At 48.7% G+C, this 20,655-nt stretch overlaps 1 protein-coding gene and 1 long non-coding RNA gene across 4 annotated transcripts; one reads left to right on the forward strand and one right to left on the reverse strand.

Annotated features, from left to right (window-relative positions):
• On the forward strand, positions 122–19,120 carry ZDHHC1 (zinc finger DHHC-type containing 1). Of its 3 annotated transcripts, none has more exons than XM_021408875.1 (11): positions 122–334; positions 1,803–2,015; positions 3,102–3,163; positions 4,270–4,371; positions 5,162–5,286; positions 5,609–5,767; positions 9,265–9,377; positions 13,330–13,415; positions 14,728–14,821; positions 15,474–15,582; positions 16,963–19,120. In XM_021408875.1, exons 2-11 carry the CDS (start codon positions 1,803–1,805, stop codon positions 17,469–17,471), a joined length of 1,572 nt encoding a protein of 523 aa, XP_021264550.1. In that variant the 5' UTR covers positions 122–334; the 3' UTR covers positions 17,472–19,120. The 3 variants fall into 3 exon arrangements, with proteins under 3 accessions (XP_021264550.1, XP_021264549.1, XP_021264551.1); XM_021408874.1 differs by lacking the exon at positions 3,102–3,163 and adding an exon at positions 3,456–3,631; XM_021408876.1 differs by lacking the exon at positions 3,102–3,163 and adding an exon at positions 3,456–3,631 and having other exon boundaries at positions 17,003–17,321.
• LOC110404509 lies at positions 19,061–20,638 on the reverse strand. The gene is made up of 2 exons (XR_002442294.1): positions 20,535–20,638; positions 19,061–19,812 (listed from the first exon to the last, which is right to left on the reverse strand). It is a non-coding gene; the product is annotated as an uncharacterized LOC110404509 (long non-coding RNA).

Raw genomic sequence — 20,655 nt, forward strand, 5'->3', positions numbered from 1 at the left:
GTGACCACACCGCCGAGCAGGAGGGCCGCTCCGCAGCCTCCCCCCGCGCACGGTGCGGGAAGAGAACCAGGCGAAGAAGGCGGGCGGAGCGCTGCGGCGAAACGCGCCCGACTCTTTTTGGCCCTCGCGGCGCGCCGTAGCCCGCCCGTTGCCATGGCGATGGGCCCAGCGGCCTGACCCGCCGCGCTCCCTTCTCTAGGCGAGAAGGCGAGGGGCCGGGCGGCATCCGCGGGGCGCCCGGCTCCATCCCGCTGCCTCCCCCGGCCCCGGACCTCTCTGCGTGGGGACCTGCGGCCGCCGAGTCGATCCCCGGCGTCCGAGCAGCGCTGACTGAGTAAGCCCTCAGCTCTCCGCCTGAGCGGTCTGGCAACGCGGTGCATGCCGTGCTTTCCTTAGTGAGAAAATATCAGGTTTGCTGACGGTACTCGGCTGGGAGGAGGGCATGGTGAGGCCGTGCGGAGAGATCTAGGCAGGTCAGAGGCTGTGTAGGCTTTAACAAGAGTGCTGCTGGAGGTGGGAGCAGCCCCACGGAGCGCCTGGCTGGGTGCTGCTGTGCGGAGCCAGGAGCTGGACTTAATGATCATCGTGGGTCCTTTCCAATTTAGGAAATGCTGTGGTTCTACAACAGTAATTTCCAGCCCTTTGCTTGCACTGAGGCAAGCAGATCTTGTTGTAGCAAGATGTGAACCGTCCTGCTTGCTCTGACGGTTGCTGTCCATGCCCTTTGGGATTTTTCTGGCACTAGGAACCGTTTTCAAAACTACAGCAAGTGAGCCAGAGGCCTCTGCTCCTTGCCTCTCTGCATGCACCTGTGCCAAGGGACTGGGAGAAGCCCAGCCCCTCAGTCCCACAGAATGGGGAACAGATGCATTCCTTTAGCAAGGCAGGTTCTGCTCAAAGCGCATCCCGGCTCAGTGGCGAGCAGAGAGCTGCAGCTAACAGTCCAACACACACTGACATAGCATCTGTAGCTCATAGCTCTAGTGCGAACACACCAACATCAAGAACTTCCCAGGTTATGGTTCATAACTTGTCTTTGCAATTAAATCTCGCTTTCTCACACTGGCAGCTCAGACACTGTAGGACAGCTCAGTAATCTGGCAGCTTCCTATGTGGGTGCCCTGTGTATGTAACTGTTTTGTTCTTCTAGCAACAGTTGACCTTACAGTTGTGTTGTGTGCAGTTCCTTTTTCCTCTTCTTGCTCACTTTTTGTTCCGTTTCTAGTCTTTCCACTTTCTTTTTTGCTGACGAAGGCGTCTCTGTTTTCTTGAATGCTGCGTAGTGCTAAAGCTGTGATTCCATCCCACATGCTCCAGAGGGGCCACCTGCTTTCACTGCGCTTCCCCTCACCAGCTGGAAGGAAAGCATGGCATATCTGAGACAGGTGGCAGCATTTGTCCTGCCGTCACCTGGAACAGCTTTCTGAAATGAACATGTTCCCAAAACAGAACGTATCGTACTCCATATCTGGGCTGCCCACCTATGCTTTTTTTTACTTGATTTTGGCCTAGATCCATTAAAATACTGGCAAAACCTGCACATTTCCCTTAGCTGAAAGTTTGCCATGTTGTCGTTTCATGCAGACATCAACGCTTGCTTTTAGAATGTGTAATTGTTTTTCCCCTTTCCTTCCTATAGATGACAAATCCTCTTTGCAGAGAGAAGTCTTCCCTCAGATGCCTTATCCCAGTCTCTAACTTTCTTGGAGCATATATCCAGGACCAGAACTCAGTCACAATTTATTTTATATCACATATTTTCTTTTCTCTCTCTCTTTTTTTTTTTTTTTAATTTTCTGCAGATGAACATCTGCAACAAACCTCCTAATAAGACAGCTCCAGAGAATTTGGGTGAAGCTGGTCCTGAAGTCCAATGTGCTCGAAGAAATGGCTGGAGCTGGCCTCTGCACCCTTTCCAGATCATCACCTGGCTGCTGTACCTCTTCTTTGCGCTGGTTGGCTTTGGAATTCTGGTTCCTCTCCTGCCCCTCCACTGGCTGCCCGCTGGCTATATCGTATCCTTTGCTCATAGGAAAACCAGGGAACTGCTGTTTGCAGAGTGTGGGGTTGTGTGTCTCCAGCAGGATTACTGTCAGTCTTACTGTAGTGCAAACCAAGGGGAAAATTTAACATTGTTCTGTAACTGGAAAGAAGAAAATCCTTCAGCAGCATCCTGTTTTGCCCTTCATATTTAAAGCTTCCTTAGCAGAACCAGATAAGCAAGAAATGTTACAGACAGAATCTTGGGAAGAGTTCTGAAAAGATGTTCCTGAGGAATGCACTTATCAGAATTTCTACATCTGGAATTCGTATGTCCATAGAGCCTTTGATATTTTGGGGATTGTGATGCTTTTGCTAATAGTTTTAGTTAAACTTGCATGATTTTGTCATTAATAATATCATCAGCTCACAGTAACCTTTCATCTACCCATCTTACTGAAATCCTTGCTATTATCATGCCTCAAACTTTGTAAATTTGTCTGCCACATATCATCATAACTCAATCTGAAGTCATTCTAATTGATCAAGCCAACATGTCCCAAAGCTTTACTACCAGTTGGTACAGTGCAAGTGCCTCTTTTTTTTTTTTTTTTTCCCCTCACCACACTACTGTGTTTTCCGTAGACTTTAACAGGATCAATGATGTGCATATCTGTTTGCATAGCAAATAAACTGCAAGGTTAATTGTTGCATGTATGCCCATTTATTTCAGTGCACCGAGGAGCAAACTCTCGCATGCAATGGTTTTCCAGACACATAACATTGCTGCTTTATATTCTTTCCAAATATTGGCAATCGTTTGAGGTTTGATCAAAAGTACTTATTTGCTCTGCCTTGTGACTGTGTTTTGGAAGTAAGAATCCCAACAGGTAATCTCTGTTTTGAGATACAGATGACATGTCCGGGATACTGTCTGTCAGTAAATTCTGTAGGACCCTACTTGATAGGGGTGATCCTCTTCCTTGGGATTCTGAGTAAGGAAGAGGAAAGCAAGCTGTTCAGTACCAGTTCCTTGATGTGACTTTTGTTCTCTCTTTTTTGGAAGTTTGGTCTATTGAAGGGGCATGTGCACGGCCTTAACTGACTGTTAATTTCCAAAGATTCTGTATGGACTAAGAAGCGTGAACCTACGCCATCAGGCTGCACATAGGGTCAGATTCTGGTAAGTAAAGGTAACCTTTAAAAACTCCTGTGTGAGGGAGGACATTTCCACGAGGCAGAATAGTACTTTGTGAGGAGTGTTGTTCCTGTAGATTCAATGATCTTTTTTGTAGAGGATATTTGTTACAGTGAGACAGGCAAACGTCTCTGTTAATGAAGCTCAGATTTACGTGCTGTAATCAGTTATGTGGTAATTTACAATCCATATATTCCTTGTCTCTGTGGGCTTTGTGTATTAAGAATAAAAATATATGCATTAAATCACTCCTACAATCCTTAACTGTGTACTTCAGTGTCCAGGAGTGTGTTTTATCTACCATTTAGTTGTTCATCTTACTGCAGTCTCCATTGATCCTGCGGATGCAAAAGTGCGAGAAAAAAACTATCTAGGGCCTCTGGCCACCTTCAATCGTAATCAGCATGCACATGTCATTGAAAACCATCATTGCCATGTCTGTGATGTAAATGTGTAAGTATCTTCTCTTTTCCTTCTACTAATCTTTCTTCTTCACCACTGCACTTGGCCACTGGACGCTACTTTACTGGTAGTCTGTAAGATTGAAGTCAAGTTCCTGAAGCTCTTAGGTCTGCAGTGACAGTGAATCTTCATTCCCAGCTCAGTGAGCTGGGTAAGAGCCCACTGTCAAATGTGAACGTGGTTCTGTGTTTTATTCAATTGCTCTCATGTCCTGTGGAGAGGACTCTGCTGTTCTTTGTTATCTGGATGTCTGCATTGTAGCTGAGAACAATGTGTAACTTGTGTGTGCTTGTGTTTGGATAGATGCTAATGTGATAGGAGGAATGCCTGGAGGGCAGGTTGTAAGATCAAGGTTTGTAGAATTGCTAAAGGGTTTAAAACAAGAAAGCAACGATCTCCAAATTAGAAATCACACAGTGCATTAAAAAGGCAAACTTTGCAGTGTTTGGGATCATGGTCCAACAACAGTGAATATAGCCAATACGTTTGGGAGTTTAATTATTCTTGTTGTTGTAGATATTCTCATGGTTGTTTACCAGGCTCTCTGCTGCTGCTGTAACCCCCTGTACTTGTGTCCCTGGAAAGGAAAGTAAAGGCATGCCACTCTAACACCACCCTTTCTTTGGCAGGAGTGCCAAATCGAAGCACTGTGGATCTTGCAACAAGTGTGTGAGTGGCTTTGATCACCACTGCAAATGGCTCAACAACTGTGTGGGAGAGAGGAATTACTGGTAAGGGCTTGGCACCGTGGCAGGAACACATCGCTGCCTAAATAACATCCCCCTTCCCCAGGATGCTCCTGCATCTCAGTCTGATCTGCGCTCAGCCACAAAAAAAAACCCCACTTTTCTTTTAGATCCCAGCTGAATAAAATCAGTCGTGAGAAAACAAGGTGGAAAATGCAAGCATTGCTGTGACATCCACATAACCAGGAATAAAATTCCTACACTTAGTAGTCAAATGTCTACAAGGGAAAACAGAAAACGTGGTCATCGTATTTGGTATTAGGAGAACATAATGGGATGTTAAGTGGGTGTCCTTAAAGCTTGTGATAACTGGAGTGGGAATAGGTCCATGATCATGCTGTTGTTCCCATCTCTGAATCCAAACTGCCTGCTTTCCCTCCAAGATTTGCCAATTGGCAGGAGTTACAGCAGCACACGCACAAATCTAATCTGTGCCAGGTTTAAGGTAAAGAATAAGAAGGCTCACACTGGTTCTTGCTTCTCTGCTCACTTTCCTGCACTACAACCACATGTGGAGCAAAGAGTTGTTACTGCTGAGTGCCACAATATGCTGCTGTGAGATTTTGTGCAGGGAGCTCTTTGTCATACGTACACTTAACTGCTTTCTAACTACAGTTGTTTAAAGGGTCACAGTTCCTGTCAGAGTATGAAACAAGACTCTTGTCCAGCATCTATGAAAGTACCACAGCAATTTGGGGTAGCTATATGTATCTGTTTCTTGAATTCTGTCTGTGACGTTCTTGAAGCCCCTCAGAGTTGTCGCTTTTTTTGGCAGGTTCTTTTTGAATAGCGTGGTGTCTGCCATCCTGGGCCTTGGGCTTCTGCTGCTCGTTGCTTTCTACGTCTTTGTCGAGTTCTTCCTTAACCCCACGATGCTTCGTTCTGACCATCGCTATGAAGGTAACAGCAGTGCGTGCTGTGGCTCAGCCAGCACATCTTGTGAGCCAGCGTGTGAGATTGGATTCTCCCACTGAGGAGGAGCTCCCATTCCTTAATCCCTCAGTTCTACAAGTTGTCTGCTCAGCTGATGGAATGTTTCCTTCTTGCACCCACTAAACTGCTCTTCCTAAAAAGGCCCTGCAGGCACAAAGTTTCTTAAGCCCCACGTGCATAATGGGCCTGCAGCCCATTTCGAGTTACAAATATTTCCAGCTGTAAAGTTGAGTTAGAGATACTTACTACGTGGGCAGTCTACAGACCTCCTGCTGCTTTTGTTTTACAGGTCTGAAGAACCACACCGATGTCTGGTTTGTGTTTCTGCCTGCTGTTCCTGTTGAGACCCGGGCACCTGCCATTTTGTTCTCAGCTGGGACTTTTATTCTACTGAGCCTGGTGACTGTGAGCCTGCTAGGCCACCTCTTGACCTTTCACATCTATCTCAGTAAGTATTATGTTCCTGTCATCTGCATCCCCATTTTGTTTTCCTTTAGCTGCTGCTTGCTCTGCCTTCATTGTTTGTTCATCTGTGTTACAAACTTACAAGATTATCATTGAAGAGGTAGAAAGCAGGGGGTTTAACATTATCCATTTTGTGTCTTTGCAAAGGGTGGATTGGAGCCAGTGAGAAGCCCTTTCCAACCTGAGTCAGATTTCTCAGAAGCATTTTAAAATCATTATCTCTGAAGTTTCTAGGAAGGCCACCACCCATCGACACAATTTCCTTCATTCAGGGCTGAATCCTAGAAATGATACAAAACTTTAGAATCCAGATAAACGTAGAGTTCACTTGTTGAACTACATCAGTAGCCATTTCCAGAATGTCTTGGGTGGTGTTTGGACAGCTGCAGGTCAGTCCTGAAGCTTAAATGATGGCATCTCAAATGGAAGAAATGAAAGAGGAATTGTAACTGAATTGTTCTTGGCTAATATAACAGTGAGAGGCTTTATCTAAAAATGCATATCATTTTATATAGTCTGCAAGAAGCTTATCTGGGTCACATTTCCTGTGGTTTTAGATAGATAGTGCATCCCAGCTGGTTCTGTACCAATTTGGTGCTGTAGGGCTTACCAGCTGAAACACAACGTGATGTGAGCAAGCTGCACTCACGTGTGCAGTGCCATTCTATAGAACCAGTGCTTCTGTGATACAGGAGATCCTGTTTCTCTGGACTCATTTTCTAGTGAGAGGCTCAACTTCCAGATCAGATCCCATTGTGGAAGTTGTACTGTATGTACAAAACTGTATGTGCAAACTGTATGTACAAAATGGCTTGTGAAACTCAGAGGGAGAAGCTTTCAGAAGAGCTCCTCATTAGATCTCCTGCTTGGTGCTGCATCGTGGGGGACAGTTTTGTGTGGAAGTGCAGATGGTCATCAAATACCTTTTTCTTTTCAGTCATTGTCTAGAGTGGAGCCTGTGCAATTTGCATTCTGTAAGTCATGATGAGAGAAGATCTTGCACTTGCAGTAGTCAGTGGGGCCAAAACTAGGGAAGAAGGGATGTGCTGGAAGAGAGGTGGAGGTGCTGGTTACAGGTGGGTTGTCAGGTTGCCTGTCACAGTGACACAGATGCCAACACAAACGAGGTCAGCGCAGAGCAGCGCGGTTCCAGATGTGGTCACAGTCCGTGATTTTGCTTTCTTGGCGTAGTTACAAGTTGAATTCTATCTGGTGATGCCTGGAGATTTCAAAGGCTGATCTACCACTGCAGAAAGACTAAAAAGCATGGCAGTGCTGGGGCAACTCCAGGAGTGTTTCCTTTGGCTGCAAAAGATGGGGTTCTGTGCGGCGCTGAGCTGCACGTTACCTTGTCTCCCATACAGCTTCCACAAGAGGGTGCTCCCTCCCTGGGATAACGCTGCTCTTTCTCTTGGCAGACAGAAACGTTCTGTGTGACCAAAACCCAGTTCTGTGCATAGGACCCAGTTCTGCTCTGGGTTTTTTATTGTTGTCTGGGTGTGAATTTTTTGTCCTCCTTTTAGTTTTGACCCAGTTTAAAATATTTTCTCCTTACGTGGAAACAGTGTTTAATTACTGTTGATTTCTGTTATTATTTTACGAGGTTGACGTTCCCTACCTTATTGAAGCTGGCTAGAGATGTGCTCCCTGCAGTGCAAAAATGCCACGTGTAAGCCCTTGCTTAAAGGGAGCAGCACTGCCACCTCGAAGCCTATCTTGTATGTTACACGTTCTGCATTACTCTGACAACTGAGATTCAGGAAGACAGACCAATGATGTCCTTAAAGTTCACGTTATTTGACACAGGTAGTTGTCAGTAGTCTCACCTGAATACTTTAAGGTAGACAGTGTGGGAATGAACCACCTAACGCCTTTTGGGACTGGAAATACAATTTATCGATTGAGACCTAATTACTGTTCATGAGTATTGATTCATGAAACTCTTAGTAATTAAATAACAGCAAGGAAATAGCACCCCCGTGGCTGGTATTGCTCTTAAGTTTCACATTAAAGAAAACAAACCTCCCTTAAATCAGATTTAGCTATGAAAATCTTAGAACCTGGCTTTGCTACAAGCACAGTGATCTTTGTCCTGGCTTTAATTACTTGCTGCTGTCACACTAGGTTATCCTCAAAGCAGTTGATCCATGTGTTCAAAATTAAATCCTGATCGAGATGCCGTTGTAGAGGCGTTCAGTGAAGCGTGGCACGTCAGAAGTTTGGAGAGAGGTGTTTGGTTTTTTTTTAATTATGTATTGCTCATTATATGCTGCAGTGTTGTCCGGCCAAATGCAGTGCTTCTGACTAAATAACCATTTAAAAATATTGCAAAAGTTGCTCTGCTAAGCGTTCAGAAACCAACGAATCCTAACCCCCAGTTGGTTTGTAACCCTCTGCTTCTGAAGCAACATTCTGTTTCTTAAATAATGCATACAGATGCAGTCCTACCAGCATTTGCCAGCACCCTGCTCTGTCTCTGTTAAATACACTCTCTGATCACTTGGCTGCAGACTTGCATTTGTTTTTATGGTCAGTCTTCCAGGCCAAATGCATCTTGGATTCTTTTTGCTTCATGAGGCCATTGCTTGAATAGGAGAGGCACCTTCTCCTCTGCTCTCCCCCACTTCCCTGTGAGGTAGCCTTGTGTCTAGGGCATGGTTCTGAGGGGTAAGATACTACTGGTACAAATTAATTCAGGCACAGTAGGGATTTTAGTCTTGATGTCCCACATCCTGAGTGTCTGATTTAACTACATGCTACTGTAAGCAGGAATAATGCTTACCAGGCTGCAGTCAAAAACTGCAGCATCCATTTCTGGCTTCTGTGGTCTAAAAATACGACGACATCAGAGTCATGAGGAGAGGAACGCCTTGGTTTTGAATCCCCATGATGTTTGGAGTCTCTTGAGGATACCAGGCTGTTCAGAAATGTCAGATGCTTTTGCTCATTCATGGAAGCAGATGTGTTTGTGTCTGTAGGACGTTAAGAGCAGATCAGCTCAGGCAAATATAAACTTTGGGCACGTCTGTTTGGCACAAGATGAATGGGCATCTGGTGCTCCCTGTTCTGGACATTAGTTATCTCAGTCTTCTTTCTGGGATGCACCCACCTGCTGACTTTCTTTTCTATCTTTAGTATGACCTATCTTTTGGCTGCTCACGATGCAACGCAGATCTTTCAAATATCACACATGAATAATGGATGTGCTCTGAAGTGAGCTGAATGAATTTCTGCCGCATAAAAGGCAGTACCACGCACGTATGAGACATTTAACTGAACACTGATGATGAGAAAGTGCTGTGTTGATGACAATAAAGGACAGAGTAAGATAAGCAGTGCAAAGGTGCTTTTGGCTTAGAGTATCAGTCTTCCCATGTTTATAGTTACCACTGAAATGTTTTTCAGGCTGTTTGTGAGCTGTCAGTGTAATTGGGAGCGGCCTTTCACACACCGACAGCTGCTCTCTTTCTTTCCTCCCAGTGTGGAACAAACTGACTACATACGAGTACATCCTGCAGCAGCGTGCCCAGCGAGAGGCCAAAGAAGCAGACCAGCAGCCGGATCCTCGTCCCTCCCAGCTGCTACCCAGTCAGGTACTCACTGCACTCACAATCCATTTCCCATAGAACAACCTCACTCATCGGCTGCGTAGAGCTTGCTTCAGTTTTCTAAGCTTCGAGTTGTGGAGGCAGCTGCTCCAGATAGGACTTCTGAGGTACCTTTGAGGAGCAGAGATGCGAGTAGGATGTGAGAGCCTATGGTCTGTAACTTGATGAGCACTTCAGGCATTAGCTAGTACTGTTTTCAAACAAATCCATCCCACCCACTCTCTTCTTCCACCACTTGTTCTGGGCCCTGGACTATCTGTTCTCCCTTGCCAACGCAGCTGTTTGTTACAGTCATGCAGTGAACAGGGTGGGGGAACTCATCTGGGTAAGAAGAAACTTCATTAAAAAAATAGTTGAGGTAGTGTTTAGCCGGGCCAGCTCCCTCCCATTTGGTTCACCAAGCAGTCATGTAATTGCTTGTGTCAGCACGAAAGAGGGTGACTGAAGAGTGGGAAGGTCCTGTCTCTGGAAAGGACAGGACCATCTGTTTCAGAGGCAGTGTGCATTTTGCTGGCTTATGTGCGTGGTACTGTAGGTCGTGACTGAAAATGAGACAGGTTCTAAGGCTGGAGAAACTGAGGTTAATCATCAGGCAGCTAGTATGGGCTAGTTTAACTACCTGGAAAAAGAAAAGAGCACCAACCCTGTTCACAAATGACCCAGAGAGCTTTGTTTTTCTTTGAGATGAGTCTACACAGTGATAAGGTCCTTGTGGTTACCACAGTGCTGATCTGTATTGCTGTAAAGGACTCCTCAGTCCTGCTGCACTGTGCAGTGGAATACATAAGACTGATATTCTCACTGGGAGGTTTGGTGTAATTTATTTTGCTGCAGGACAGATTTGTCCCTGGTGTGCTCAAAATTTGACTGAACAACAGTTGTACTGGTTTGGATGGGGGGGGTTGGCTAAGAAACTTCCAGAAGTTCCTCCTAGTCTAAATTACTCTGGGATTCTGCAATCCCATGTAAATCTGTCTAGCTTTATGCAAGTGAGTGTCCTGCTGTACAACCAGTTTTACATTTCATAAGAAACTAATTAATTCCAAGCTTGGTCCACGTCTTCTGTGAAGAGATCCTGGGGTCTCTCTGGACTCATTAATAGCATTTCCCTATCAAAGGAAGAGGGAAAATGAACTGATTCCCTTTTAGTGTGGTATGGAGACCTCAGCTTTTCGTATACATTTTTGTTCACTGCTGGGAATTCTGAGCTTTCAGTTTGAACACAGGTTGCCATAACAGCAAGGATGTTTGGCACTTCGTCTCGTACAGCTTTGCCTACCACGGTCATTAAAGCAATAATGAACCATAGCGCTAATGATTTCCTGGTTACCAGCTTCTAATTGCTACTTGAAAATGTACCTGAACAAGGTGAGCTCTGCGTGCCTACGTTTGGGATGTGGCTGTACAGCCATGTCCTCCTGTCTGCATGGGTGCTTGCCTAGAGACAAGTGTGAGTATGGTTCATTTGAGGCTTGCAGAAGCAGGATGAAAAGGAGCTCTGTGTTTCAGAGCTGCAGTCAGTACCTTGGGGAACAATAGGGACTGGAAGATGCCCAGTAACATTGTTAAGAGCAGTGTTAACCCCCAGATTTTCCTTGTTCCTCACATAGCAACCAGAGATAAACACAAACAAATACGCCGGAGCAGGAGTACACCGAGTGACTCGCCTTTTGTGAGCTGCGTTGACTACAGCCTTCAGCTTGAGCACAGAGGCCCTTTGTAACTGATCCAAGATCTTGCAAGCATCAAATAGAAATTGTGTTCTTCCCAATTTTGTCTTAACTGTTGATTAACTGTGGAGAGTAAGAAGGGATGCGTTTCCCGTTTTGTTGAAGCCTTCTTTAAGCCAAGGTGCTGGTTAAGTCTTTGGCTACGTGCAGGCTAAAGGATTGGAGAGCATGGCCAGCAGTCGTGAGGTGGCAGAGAGCTTTGGGAAGTGGCATTTAAGTGGGGTCAGCAGTCTGCTTGCAGCAGGAGGAAGAGCTGAACCCAAAAGAGCTGATGGGGAGGGGCTGCTCCATCAGGCTGCCAGCTGCCAGTTGTGTGGGAGCTGGGGGATGCTGGGGCTCTGTGCTGCACTTCTGTCATGCGGACAGAATGTTGCATTTTCTACTGATGGAGCCTTCTTCCATTTGTATCTGCTTGCCAGCTCTGATGGGTTGCTTTCTCTGTGCGGCTGCTTTGGTTATACATAATTTAAAAGGCCAGAATGTACGAAATGGATTTTTAAAAGGCTCTACTGTTGCCTGCTTGGAAAGCATTGCCCGTGGTATCCTCAAGATGCATCATTTGTTAATCTCCTTTGATACCAGGCTGTGGATATTGAGTCCTGATGATTTCCCCTTGCTGTGCACAGTCTCTCAAGGAGCTCTCCTGCTGCAGCTCATTTCAGCACGCTGTGCAGGGAAGACCTGCATCTCTCCCTGCTTACAGTGCCACGAGGCTGTGGCTGATCTCCTTCGTTTGTGACTCAGGTGCATGAGGTTTGTGTGTCAGTGTTAGGAATTTGGTCTCCAAGGAGCTCTGAGGAACAATTTATGTACACTTGGTGCTCAGGCAGTGACGACTGATGATCTGAGTTACAAATTCAGGGTGAAATATCTGCAGATTGTGAATCCTGCACTGGGATAAACCTTGCTTTTCTTAGTGAGCCCCCAGCAGTATAATTCTCAAACCTCAAAGTTCTAATGTTTAACGTTGCTGAACCAATTCCCTTCAATGTGATGCGAGCACCTATAAAACAATTGCAAATTTCTTTCCACGTCCGTAAGACCAATTAAAGTAAGAGCACTTTACAAAATGCAACAAGCCTGAACTCTTTCCAGCTTGGCAGCTCTCTTATCTACAATCACATGAGTACAGAGACTCCAGATCTCCATGCCAAGGTTTTTGAAAGCAACTAGTAATTTGGGAAGTTTCTCTGCTGGCATAGGAAGAAGGCTGGCCAAAGATGAGCAGGGCAGTGTGCTGGCTGTGTTGCTGGGGACATTGTCCCCAGTGTCCTCTGGCAGCATTTGGCAACGTGTGTCAGGGGCTTTGTACTCCCTTTGTACTTTCTAACTTCTGGAATCTCTGCAGCACTGGGCGTTTTCACGTGCCGTTGTATCAGCCTGCAATTCAAGATTACACGAGTCTTCTGCAGCTCTTTGCAGTTGGCTTTCAATTTTATTGCCTTACATGAGGCAGCATCATCCCAGACTTCATCTCACTATTCTGCTGCTCCTCTGCAGGCTGACTTTGACCATGGTGAACTGCAGAGGCCCTGGGTCTGTCTGTCAGGGACCCGTCTGTAGGATGTCCAACTTTGACTTTGTTTTCTCAGGTCTGCTCATGAGGCTGTTCAGATGAATAGGTCCTGAGCTTAAGGTTTTTGTTCTTTAAGCTACTGCCTATTGCAGTGAAATCCCCCCCATCTTTCCCACCTACATTTTGCCTCACAATATGTGTGTCTCTGTAGCCCCTGCACGCTAAAATGCTCAGAGAAAGTTGTCCTGCTGACTATTCATATTGAAGTGCAGCTGGGAAGATCATAGCATCAAGGTTCCCTTAGCCCCAGGTTGGGTTTTTTTTGTTTGGTTGCTGGTTTTTTGAGATGGATTGAAGCTTCATGACCTGCATCACTTGGTCTTCTGTCCACCCCATCTGTGTGCTTTTGGGGGAGAACCAGGAGCCCTTTCCTGTAATTCAGATACTTGGATTTAGGAGGCTTATTTGTTAAGCTTTCTTTTATGCTTATAAGGGTATGCAACTTGAAAATTCAGAGTAGTACCACATCCTTTGCTGGGTTTCAGCTGTGGTAGCTCTAATGACAAAATGCTTGGCATATGGGAGGAAGAAAACACCTCTGTAGTGAAAATCCTTCTCCTGTGTGTCCCTCTTGTTCTGAAAACAAGATTAATTCTTAATTGTCTTAATTCTTTTTGCTTGGCTGTTCCAGGAAGCAGACTTAGTTTCAGCTAACCCTGGCCGTACAGACCCCGGTGTTCAAGTAGAGGACTTCTCAACAGTGAATGCAGAAAAATGGTGAGTCTCCCACAGCATGTGTGCTGAATGGGAAATCGTCCCTAAAGTCACCTTAGGAGCAGAAGGAGCACCAGTGTTTCAACCAAGACATGCTAAATTCACTGAGTTTCAGGAGGGCAAATCCATGCAGGAGCACTTGCCTCCCTCCTCTGGGACAGTAACGTTCCTAGAACTCTTGTGCTTTACAATAAAATTACTTTAAAGCTGCCTGAAATAGATCTGGGAGCTCCACTTAAGCTTGCAGCAAATTTCTGTAGGAGGTGGTCTGCCTTGTGAGCAGCTGTGAAATGTGAAATGTGAAAGCCTGTTAGCTTAGAGAGCTCTGAAATGTGGAAGCCTGTTAGCTTAGAGAGCTCTGGAGCAGCAAGTCACACTGAGTGAGTATCTGAGGTCGTCTTGGAATTAAACAGAACGCTCAGCTCCTGGGGCTTTGAGAGGTGGTTGGACATTGCTCATCATGCCTTGTGTGTGCTCACATCCTAACAAGGCCAGGGTTCTTAGCAAGAGGTCTAACTTAAGGCTGAAGTCTACCAGGTACAAGGAGGTTCTGCTGAAATTTGCTCTGACCCTGTGCATTTTTGCTGCTATGTCTCAGTTCATCAGGTGGTCGAGTGAGCTGCTCAACGTTACGTCCCAGTCTGCTTTTGCATCAGAAAATCCAGCCTTAGCCCATCTCCAGATTCCCTAGAGTTTTTTTCTCAAGTAAATTATAAGGAATCAGGCTGAAAAAAAAAAAACAACAACATTCCAGGTTGTGTTTGTGGCCATTTAGTATTTATACCCCCACGTTTGAAAATCTCAGGCCTTAAGGCTTTTCTCTCACAATCGAGTTTCAGCTCCATGTGGAAGCCAAGTGATGGTGCAGAGTACTGATAATACACTGATAATACCTGCTGCTAAGAGCCACTGCATCACAAAAAGGGGTTTCTTCTGTAACCAGCTTAAACTTCTGGGGGGTTTTGTCCACAATTCCTATACTGAGCTCATTATCCTGATATGATTTCAGGTTGTCAGGAGCCATGAATCACGATATGAATCAGCGTAGTTCATAAAACGAGGCGAGCAGTCACGGGAAGACGGCATCCTTGTCTCTTAATTAAGCCTTGCCTATTAACTCATGTCCTTGGGGAAGGGAGGGGAAACTCTTGGTGTTCTGTGCACAGTTGTGCAGGACCAGCGACCCTGCAGTCATGCAGGGCGTGCTGTGCAAAGCAAGGGCTGCCTTAGTCAGCCTGACTGAAGCTGGTCTGTGCAAGAGGGGTGGGCATCAGTGTCTGAGGGAAGTGTCTTACCTATCTGCTGCGTGCTTTAGCTTTTCAAAGCTCCATGCCCACGATGATGAAGCTGATCCTGGACGCAGCTCCTCTCCTGACCTCCCGTCTCTTCACTTTGCAGCCCCTTTGCAGGTAAGCAGGAGTCCTGCTGCGTGCTGTGCTCTCTGCTGGTGATTCATCAGGTTGCATGAGGACAGACTCGCCCTGGTGCAAACTGCACCTACCTAGTCCTGCCCTCAGCACACGTGTGCAGGGATGGCTGTGTCCTGTGGTCACTGCATCCACACAATGCTCTCCTGCCTCAGCTCCTGCATGGGAGCAGATGCATTCTGCTGCTGCTTCCCAAACTTGCAGCTCAGCTGTCATACGTGGAGCCTGCACAATATCTCGCCGTTCCAGTGCTGCTCAGAGGCTGTGTCTATGTAACAAGCTGTGCGTGCTTCTGTAGAGCAAAATCCAACAGCTCATGCATTCAGACATAGATTTTAAAGCATCTGCCCAGAGAAATACGGTGTGTGGGGGTATGAAGCTTTAGTGAGTGAAATAGCTGCCCAAAGTGAAGTTTTCTGCTTTTTTGAAATCCATTTACCTGCATCCAGCTGCTTTCCCCGCTTCCTCTGGTGGCAGCTCGTGGTGCTCTCCTTTCCTCTTTGCTCATTAATCAATTTTGACATCCAGATGATAAGAAAAAATCCTTTTCCACTACACTTGTATCACGGACAAGAGCTATCTCTCTCTCAATACACCATGTGCTATGTGATTTTCTGGCTTCTTGCTTTCACAGAGACAGAAAAAAAGAAGAAAGAAGATGCTAAAGACTTCTTCCTCGGCGAGGGGGAGCAGATCTAAACCACACGCTGGACCTTGGACTTCTTTCCCAGGCCCCCAGCCAGGTGAGTGTGTGTCACTCAGCTTCTCTGCTTCGTAACTCTTGCAATTCACTGAAATGTGAAGGAATGAACACAAACTTGCTTTTAGAAAGTAGAGGCAAGAAAAAAAATACAAGGGTTGGAAACTCCCTGGAGAAGAGCAGATAGGAACTTCACTTGGAAGCAGCTGTGTTGTGTAGAGCTAATGGGTTGTGATGCCAGCTTTTCCTTGCTCTGCATTAGGGATTACAGCTTTAAACGTGGTAGGAGAGAAAGGACAGCTGCCAGCAGGAGCTGCAGTGCACACAGGGAGAAGGAACAGAACGAGGAGAAGGGAACTGACTGGGAGGAGGCACAGGAAGGGAAAAGAGCTGGAGGAACCAGAGAGCAATAGTGCATAAAGGAAGGGGGAAAAAGGAAAGGGAAAGGAAATGGGGAGCAAAGCAGAGAGCGTGTAAAGAGCAAAACTCTTCTGAATCTGAAAATGGGTTGAAATGGCTGTTTCTTGGAACTGTTAGTTCTAAGGTAGCTGGGAAGGAGGGCTCTTCTTGCTCCTAATCATCCTGCTGAAGATATTACTACAGCAGCACAATTAAATAGAAGTGATGCTCATTTCAGTTCTGTTTTCCTGAGGAGGAAGGCACAGCAAAAACCGTTGTGGTGGCAGCTGTCCCATGGGCTGCTGTTGTTTTTAAAGGAAAAATTAGTCAGGCAAGAGGGAAAACTAGGTCTTCATGAATAGTATTAGGCTACTTAAGCAAGTGTGTCAGCAGCACTGAAGGCAGGAGTTCCCCGGCCCTCTGAAAAGAAGAAAGAAAAATGCTGAGCAAGCACTGTTCTGTAGCAAGGAGCTGGCTGGATTTCCCTCGCTTTTATCCGTGGCTAAACGAGGAGACGTTAATTCACGTTGAGTTCAGGGAGTGAAATGTAAAATGAAAATTCAAGTGGGCCTTGAAGAACTCAAGAACAAATCACGGGGTCCCTGATCCTGAGTGCGTGTGGGTGGCTGTAGGAAGGGATACGCTCATGGTTATGTTAGCCAGGATTTTGACAGCAGAGGTGACGAAGCCGTGTGTTTCCTGACTTCTTGAAGTGCAAGAAGGAATCTGCACGGAGCAGGGTGTGCTGGTGGCTGTCCCTGGCAGGGAAACCCAGCGGTGGCAGGAAGTTAGCTGGCCTAAGAAGGGGGAGTGAGCACCTCGTGGGGCTCGGAGACGCTTTGAAACGATCAGACTTCTTCCACTGTTCGGTGGAAAATTCCGTACGTTGTCATATTTAATTTCACAAAAAGGAGTGTGGTGCTTTTTGTAACGCTAACAGACCGGCCGTGTCAGCTGGCATCTCCGTGGGGCTGACGGATCTTTCTCTCCTTTGCCTTTCTTGTCTCTTTCGTTCCATCCCTAGAGTTTCCAGCTGCAGCTCCTGCCCCTTCTTCTTCCTGCAGCCCCCGCCTCGCGGTGCCCCCCGGCAGCACCAGCCCCGTGCAGGCAGCAGGGCCCCCCGCTGACTATCACTCTGAGTCTGCTGAGTCCATGGATGAGATCCCCGTGGCTGGGACTCGCCTCGGGAGCACGGCCCTTCGCGGCCCTTCTACAAACAGCTCGAGCGGGGCTCGGCGCTGTCCTGTGAGCACGCGTCATCCCAAACGTTGCAAGGAGAAGAGTCTGCATTCCGGGCACAAGGTGAAAAGGAAAAGCTGCCAGCAAGACAGACGTGCGGAACAAGATCTGGAACTTTTTTCTAAGACTCCTGCTGTGTTTGTAAGTAAGAGCAGCGGAGAACCTCACACCTCTCAGCCTCAGCCTGGTGGGAACACTTCTGAGCCGCAGCACAGAAAATGCACCAGCAAACAGCATCTGGGCAGGCGTGATCTGCTCTTAAAGGGCATAAGGACAAACACTGCAGTGCCCTAGCCATCAGCCTTCCAAAGCCACAGCCTTTGGGATGAAGCAAGAGGTTCTTTCTCTATTTGTGTGTTTCTCTTCAAAGGTTTTCACTCCAGCAGCTCATTCTCTGGTGACAGCAGCCTCCCTGTACGTGATGCTGTCCATCTTCCAGCACACCTAGCTGAGAGGCAACAAAAGCCCTGCTGCATCGTGTTTTTATGGCTGCTGCCTCCTCCTGAGCTCAGACTGCCCCTGAGCCCGGTTCCACTCTCCTTGTCAAGGGGAACAGGCTTTCCAGATAGAGAAGTGCTCATGGCTGCCTGAGGTGGCTGCTTTGACGTGTTTCCAGAGGGAACTAAAATAGAGTGATCTCCTTAGGAAAGGGCTGTACGCTCCCGACGCTCTGCAGACCGGCACTGCAGTAAGTTTCAGGGTGTAGGACGAAACAGGGCTGCATCTCTGCTGGCTGGTGGTACCCTGAAAACTCTTTATTTTCCACCTGCCTCCACCCAGTCAGTCTTTGGATCATGCCAGGGGCCCTCAGCTGGTAGTCGGGGAGTGACCTCAGGGTTGCTCTGTCCCTATGCCACTTTTCACTGTGCACCTTCAAGCCGAGTCCACCAGCATGTACTCTCTGAAGCAGTGTGGTTTGACCTGCTCGACTTCATCTTCCCAGCAGCCTGGAGTGCCCCGCAGTGCAGCTTTCTCATCACAAACTTCTGAGGATGCAGCAGCTCCCAAAAGCTTTGCATTTTCTGGGCTTGCCAAGTCAGTTCCAATCCACAGCCCGAGCGTGGATGCTCTGTGTTGCAAAAAATCCCAGACTTGACACCGGGCCACAGAGCCGATGCCTGGAGTCACTGCTCCGTGTTGGTGGTGAGAGCAGAGGGTGCTGTGGGCTGCGGAGCCTGTGCTTCTCTGCCCCGCGTGGGCAGCATGCCCTGCTTTGCATTCCTGGCTGAGCGCTGGGGCCAGGGCTGCCAGGAAGCCCAGATCTGCCTAGCAGCCAGCCCCCCAGAGCCCAGGATAGCAGTGGAGCCGTGTGCCTGGCGTGATTCCTCACCTGACAGCTGCACGGCTCCAGCTCCGCGGCCTCCACCCCGAGCTGTGGTTGCCTCCTTGGCCGCTTGCACCGTATCTAAAGAGCCCCTGGGTGTGATGCGGGAGGGCTGCGTGCCCTGAGTGCCAGCAGCTGGCCTGGCTCCCTCAGGCAGGAAGGGCGCAGGGATGTCTGAGCATCCAGCTGCTTTCCCTGGAGCACGTCTTGTCCCAGGGCCATTTCTGGGGGTTGTGTTACTCAGAGCTGGTCCCCCATGCTCTTGGGCTCTCTGACCTGGAGGTTCCTGAAGGGACAGAGGGCTGAGCTGTCCTGCTGAGCAGCTCCGTGGGGTGGGGAATGGCTCCTGACAAGTGTCCTGTGCGCTTGGGGTGGGCATCCCTCCCAGGTGGGGACCCCTCCCTGCTGTTCCTCCCTGTTTGCTGCCATCCAACAGAACTGCACCCTGCCCTAGGCTGATTTCCGAGGCTGGCTGTCCCATTACTCGGAAAGCATGGGGCATTCATCTCCAGCAGGTGTAGCTCTGTGTTTTCCTACCCCTGCAGAACCAATCCCAAAGTTACGTATGGAGCTCTTTATTAGCTCTGTCCACAATAAAGTTTTCTACGCCCTTTGCTAAGTAGTCTCCTCTTTCTTTCTTTTTTGGCAGCCGTTCATTTACACCCCCCTCCTCCTCCCCACTCGTCAGTGATGCCCAGCTCCGCCATCCAGCACCGTGTCCCTCCAGGCTTTGCCCTTTGGGTGGGGATGGCTCTATGGGCGTTCAGGGGGGCTGCCTTTGGGAAGCCCGTGGGTTTTTTGGGAAGCCCAATGCTGCAACCCGTGGGGCTAGCCAAGCCCCGGCAGGACGGGCTCCCAGTGCTGCGTATGGGCTCTGCTCTGCACATGGCAGGCGGCAGCAGGACCGTGCGCGTGCATGGGGTCTGACCTGGGTGCGCTGGGCATTAAGGATGCAGACTGGGCTCCCAAAGAGTGGAAATGGTGATGGTGGGATGCCCTCAGCTCCCGGGAGAGCTGCTGTGGCCCAGGAGAACCTCCGGAAGCGTCGCTCAGCATCTGAGCTGCCTCCCAAAGCGGGCTCTCCCAGCGGCAGCACGCGGTGCCCCAGGCTGCCCGTCTCCACCAGGAGACACTGCAGCTTTGTAGCAGGAAGGAGCGGCGCGGCGGCAGGATGCTGGCAGCTTTCTGCAGCCCTTCCCAGCGCCGGGTTATAAATCACGGCCCCGTCGACTCGTTTGCTTTCATCTTCCGGCATCGTGCGGTGCCTTGGTCTTCCCTTTGAAGTCAGGGTGACCTTCTTTTGGGAAATGCCTGTGATGCGACAGAGATGGGGGGACCCTTCGCCCCGGGCGGAGGAGGAGGAGGAGGATGCGGCCCCTCTGCCCCCCAACCTCACACCGTGGGGCAGAGCAGTGGGGCCGGGCACGCCCGCACACCCCGTGTGCGTGGCCGCTGCTGTCAGACACAGCTAAGCTCCGCTAATGCCTTCTGGACGCGCCGTCGCCAGGGTTACCGTATACATATTGCACAACCTCCGAAACACTTCCCTCTGTTTTGTAGCAACTTGCTCTATAGGAGCGGCGTTCCCACGTAACCTCATCCCACCCCGGTGCTCCCCGGCGGGCCGGGGTAACTGGCAGAGCCCGTGGGAGGAGGATGGGGCGCGGAGGGAGCGTGTCCCTGCTTGGTGCGTGCTCTGAGCTGGGCGCCCGATGGGTGACCCCAGTGTGGGATGCACGCTGGCACCCGGCTCGCTGTGAGCTGGGAGTCCGGGATGAGCATCTTTGAAAGGGGAAGGTCCCCGGGGTCTGGGCACCGAGCCGCAGCCGTGCTCAGCCCGTGGGACCTCCTGCTTGGCTCCAGCCTCAGCTCCGGCCTCCTCCTGGCCTCCTCCTGTCCTTCCTTTTCCGGGCTGCGTGAGGAGCGGCAGGAGCCAGCCCGGGACCTGGCTTTGGAGCGCTCCGTCCCAACAGGGCTGTCATGGTGACAACAAATGCACAACAAACCCCAGCCCTTAGAAACCGAAACCTGACCTGCTCAACCCGGCCCGTGGGAGGGCGATGGGGCAGCACAGCCGGCTTGGCTCCGGGCCCTTCTCCTGCCACTCTCTGAGCTCCACAGATGTGCCACCCCTCGGCCACCCAGCTTCTTCTG

This window comes from Numida meleagris, chromosome 10 (assembly GCF_002078875.1).
Source record: "Numida meleagris isolate 19003 breed g44 Domestic line chromosome 10, NumMel1.0, whole genome shotgun sequence".
In the NCBI taxonomy this organism is placed as follows: Eukaryota; Metazoa; Chordata; class Aves; order Galliformes; family Numididae; genus Numida; species Numida meleagris.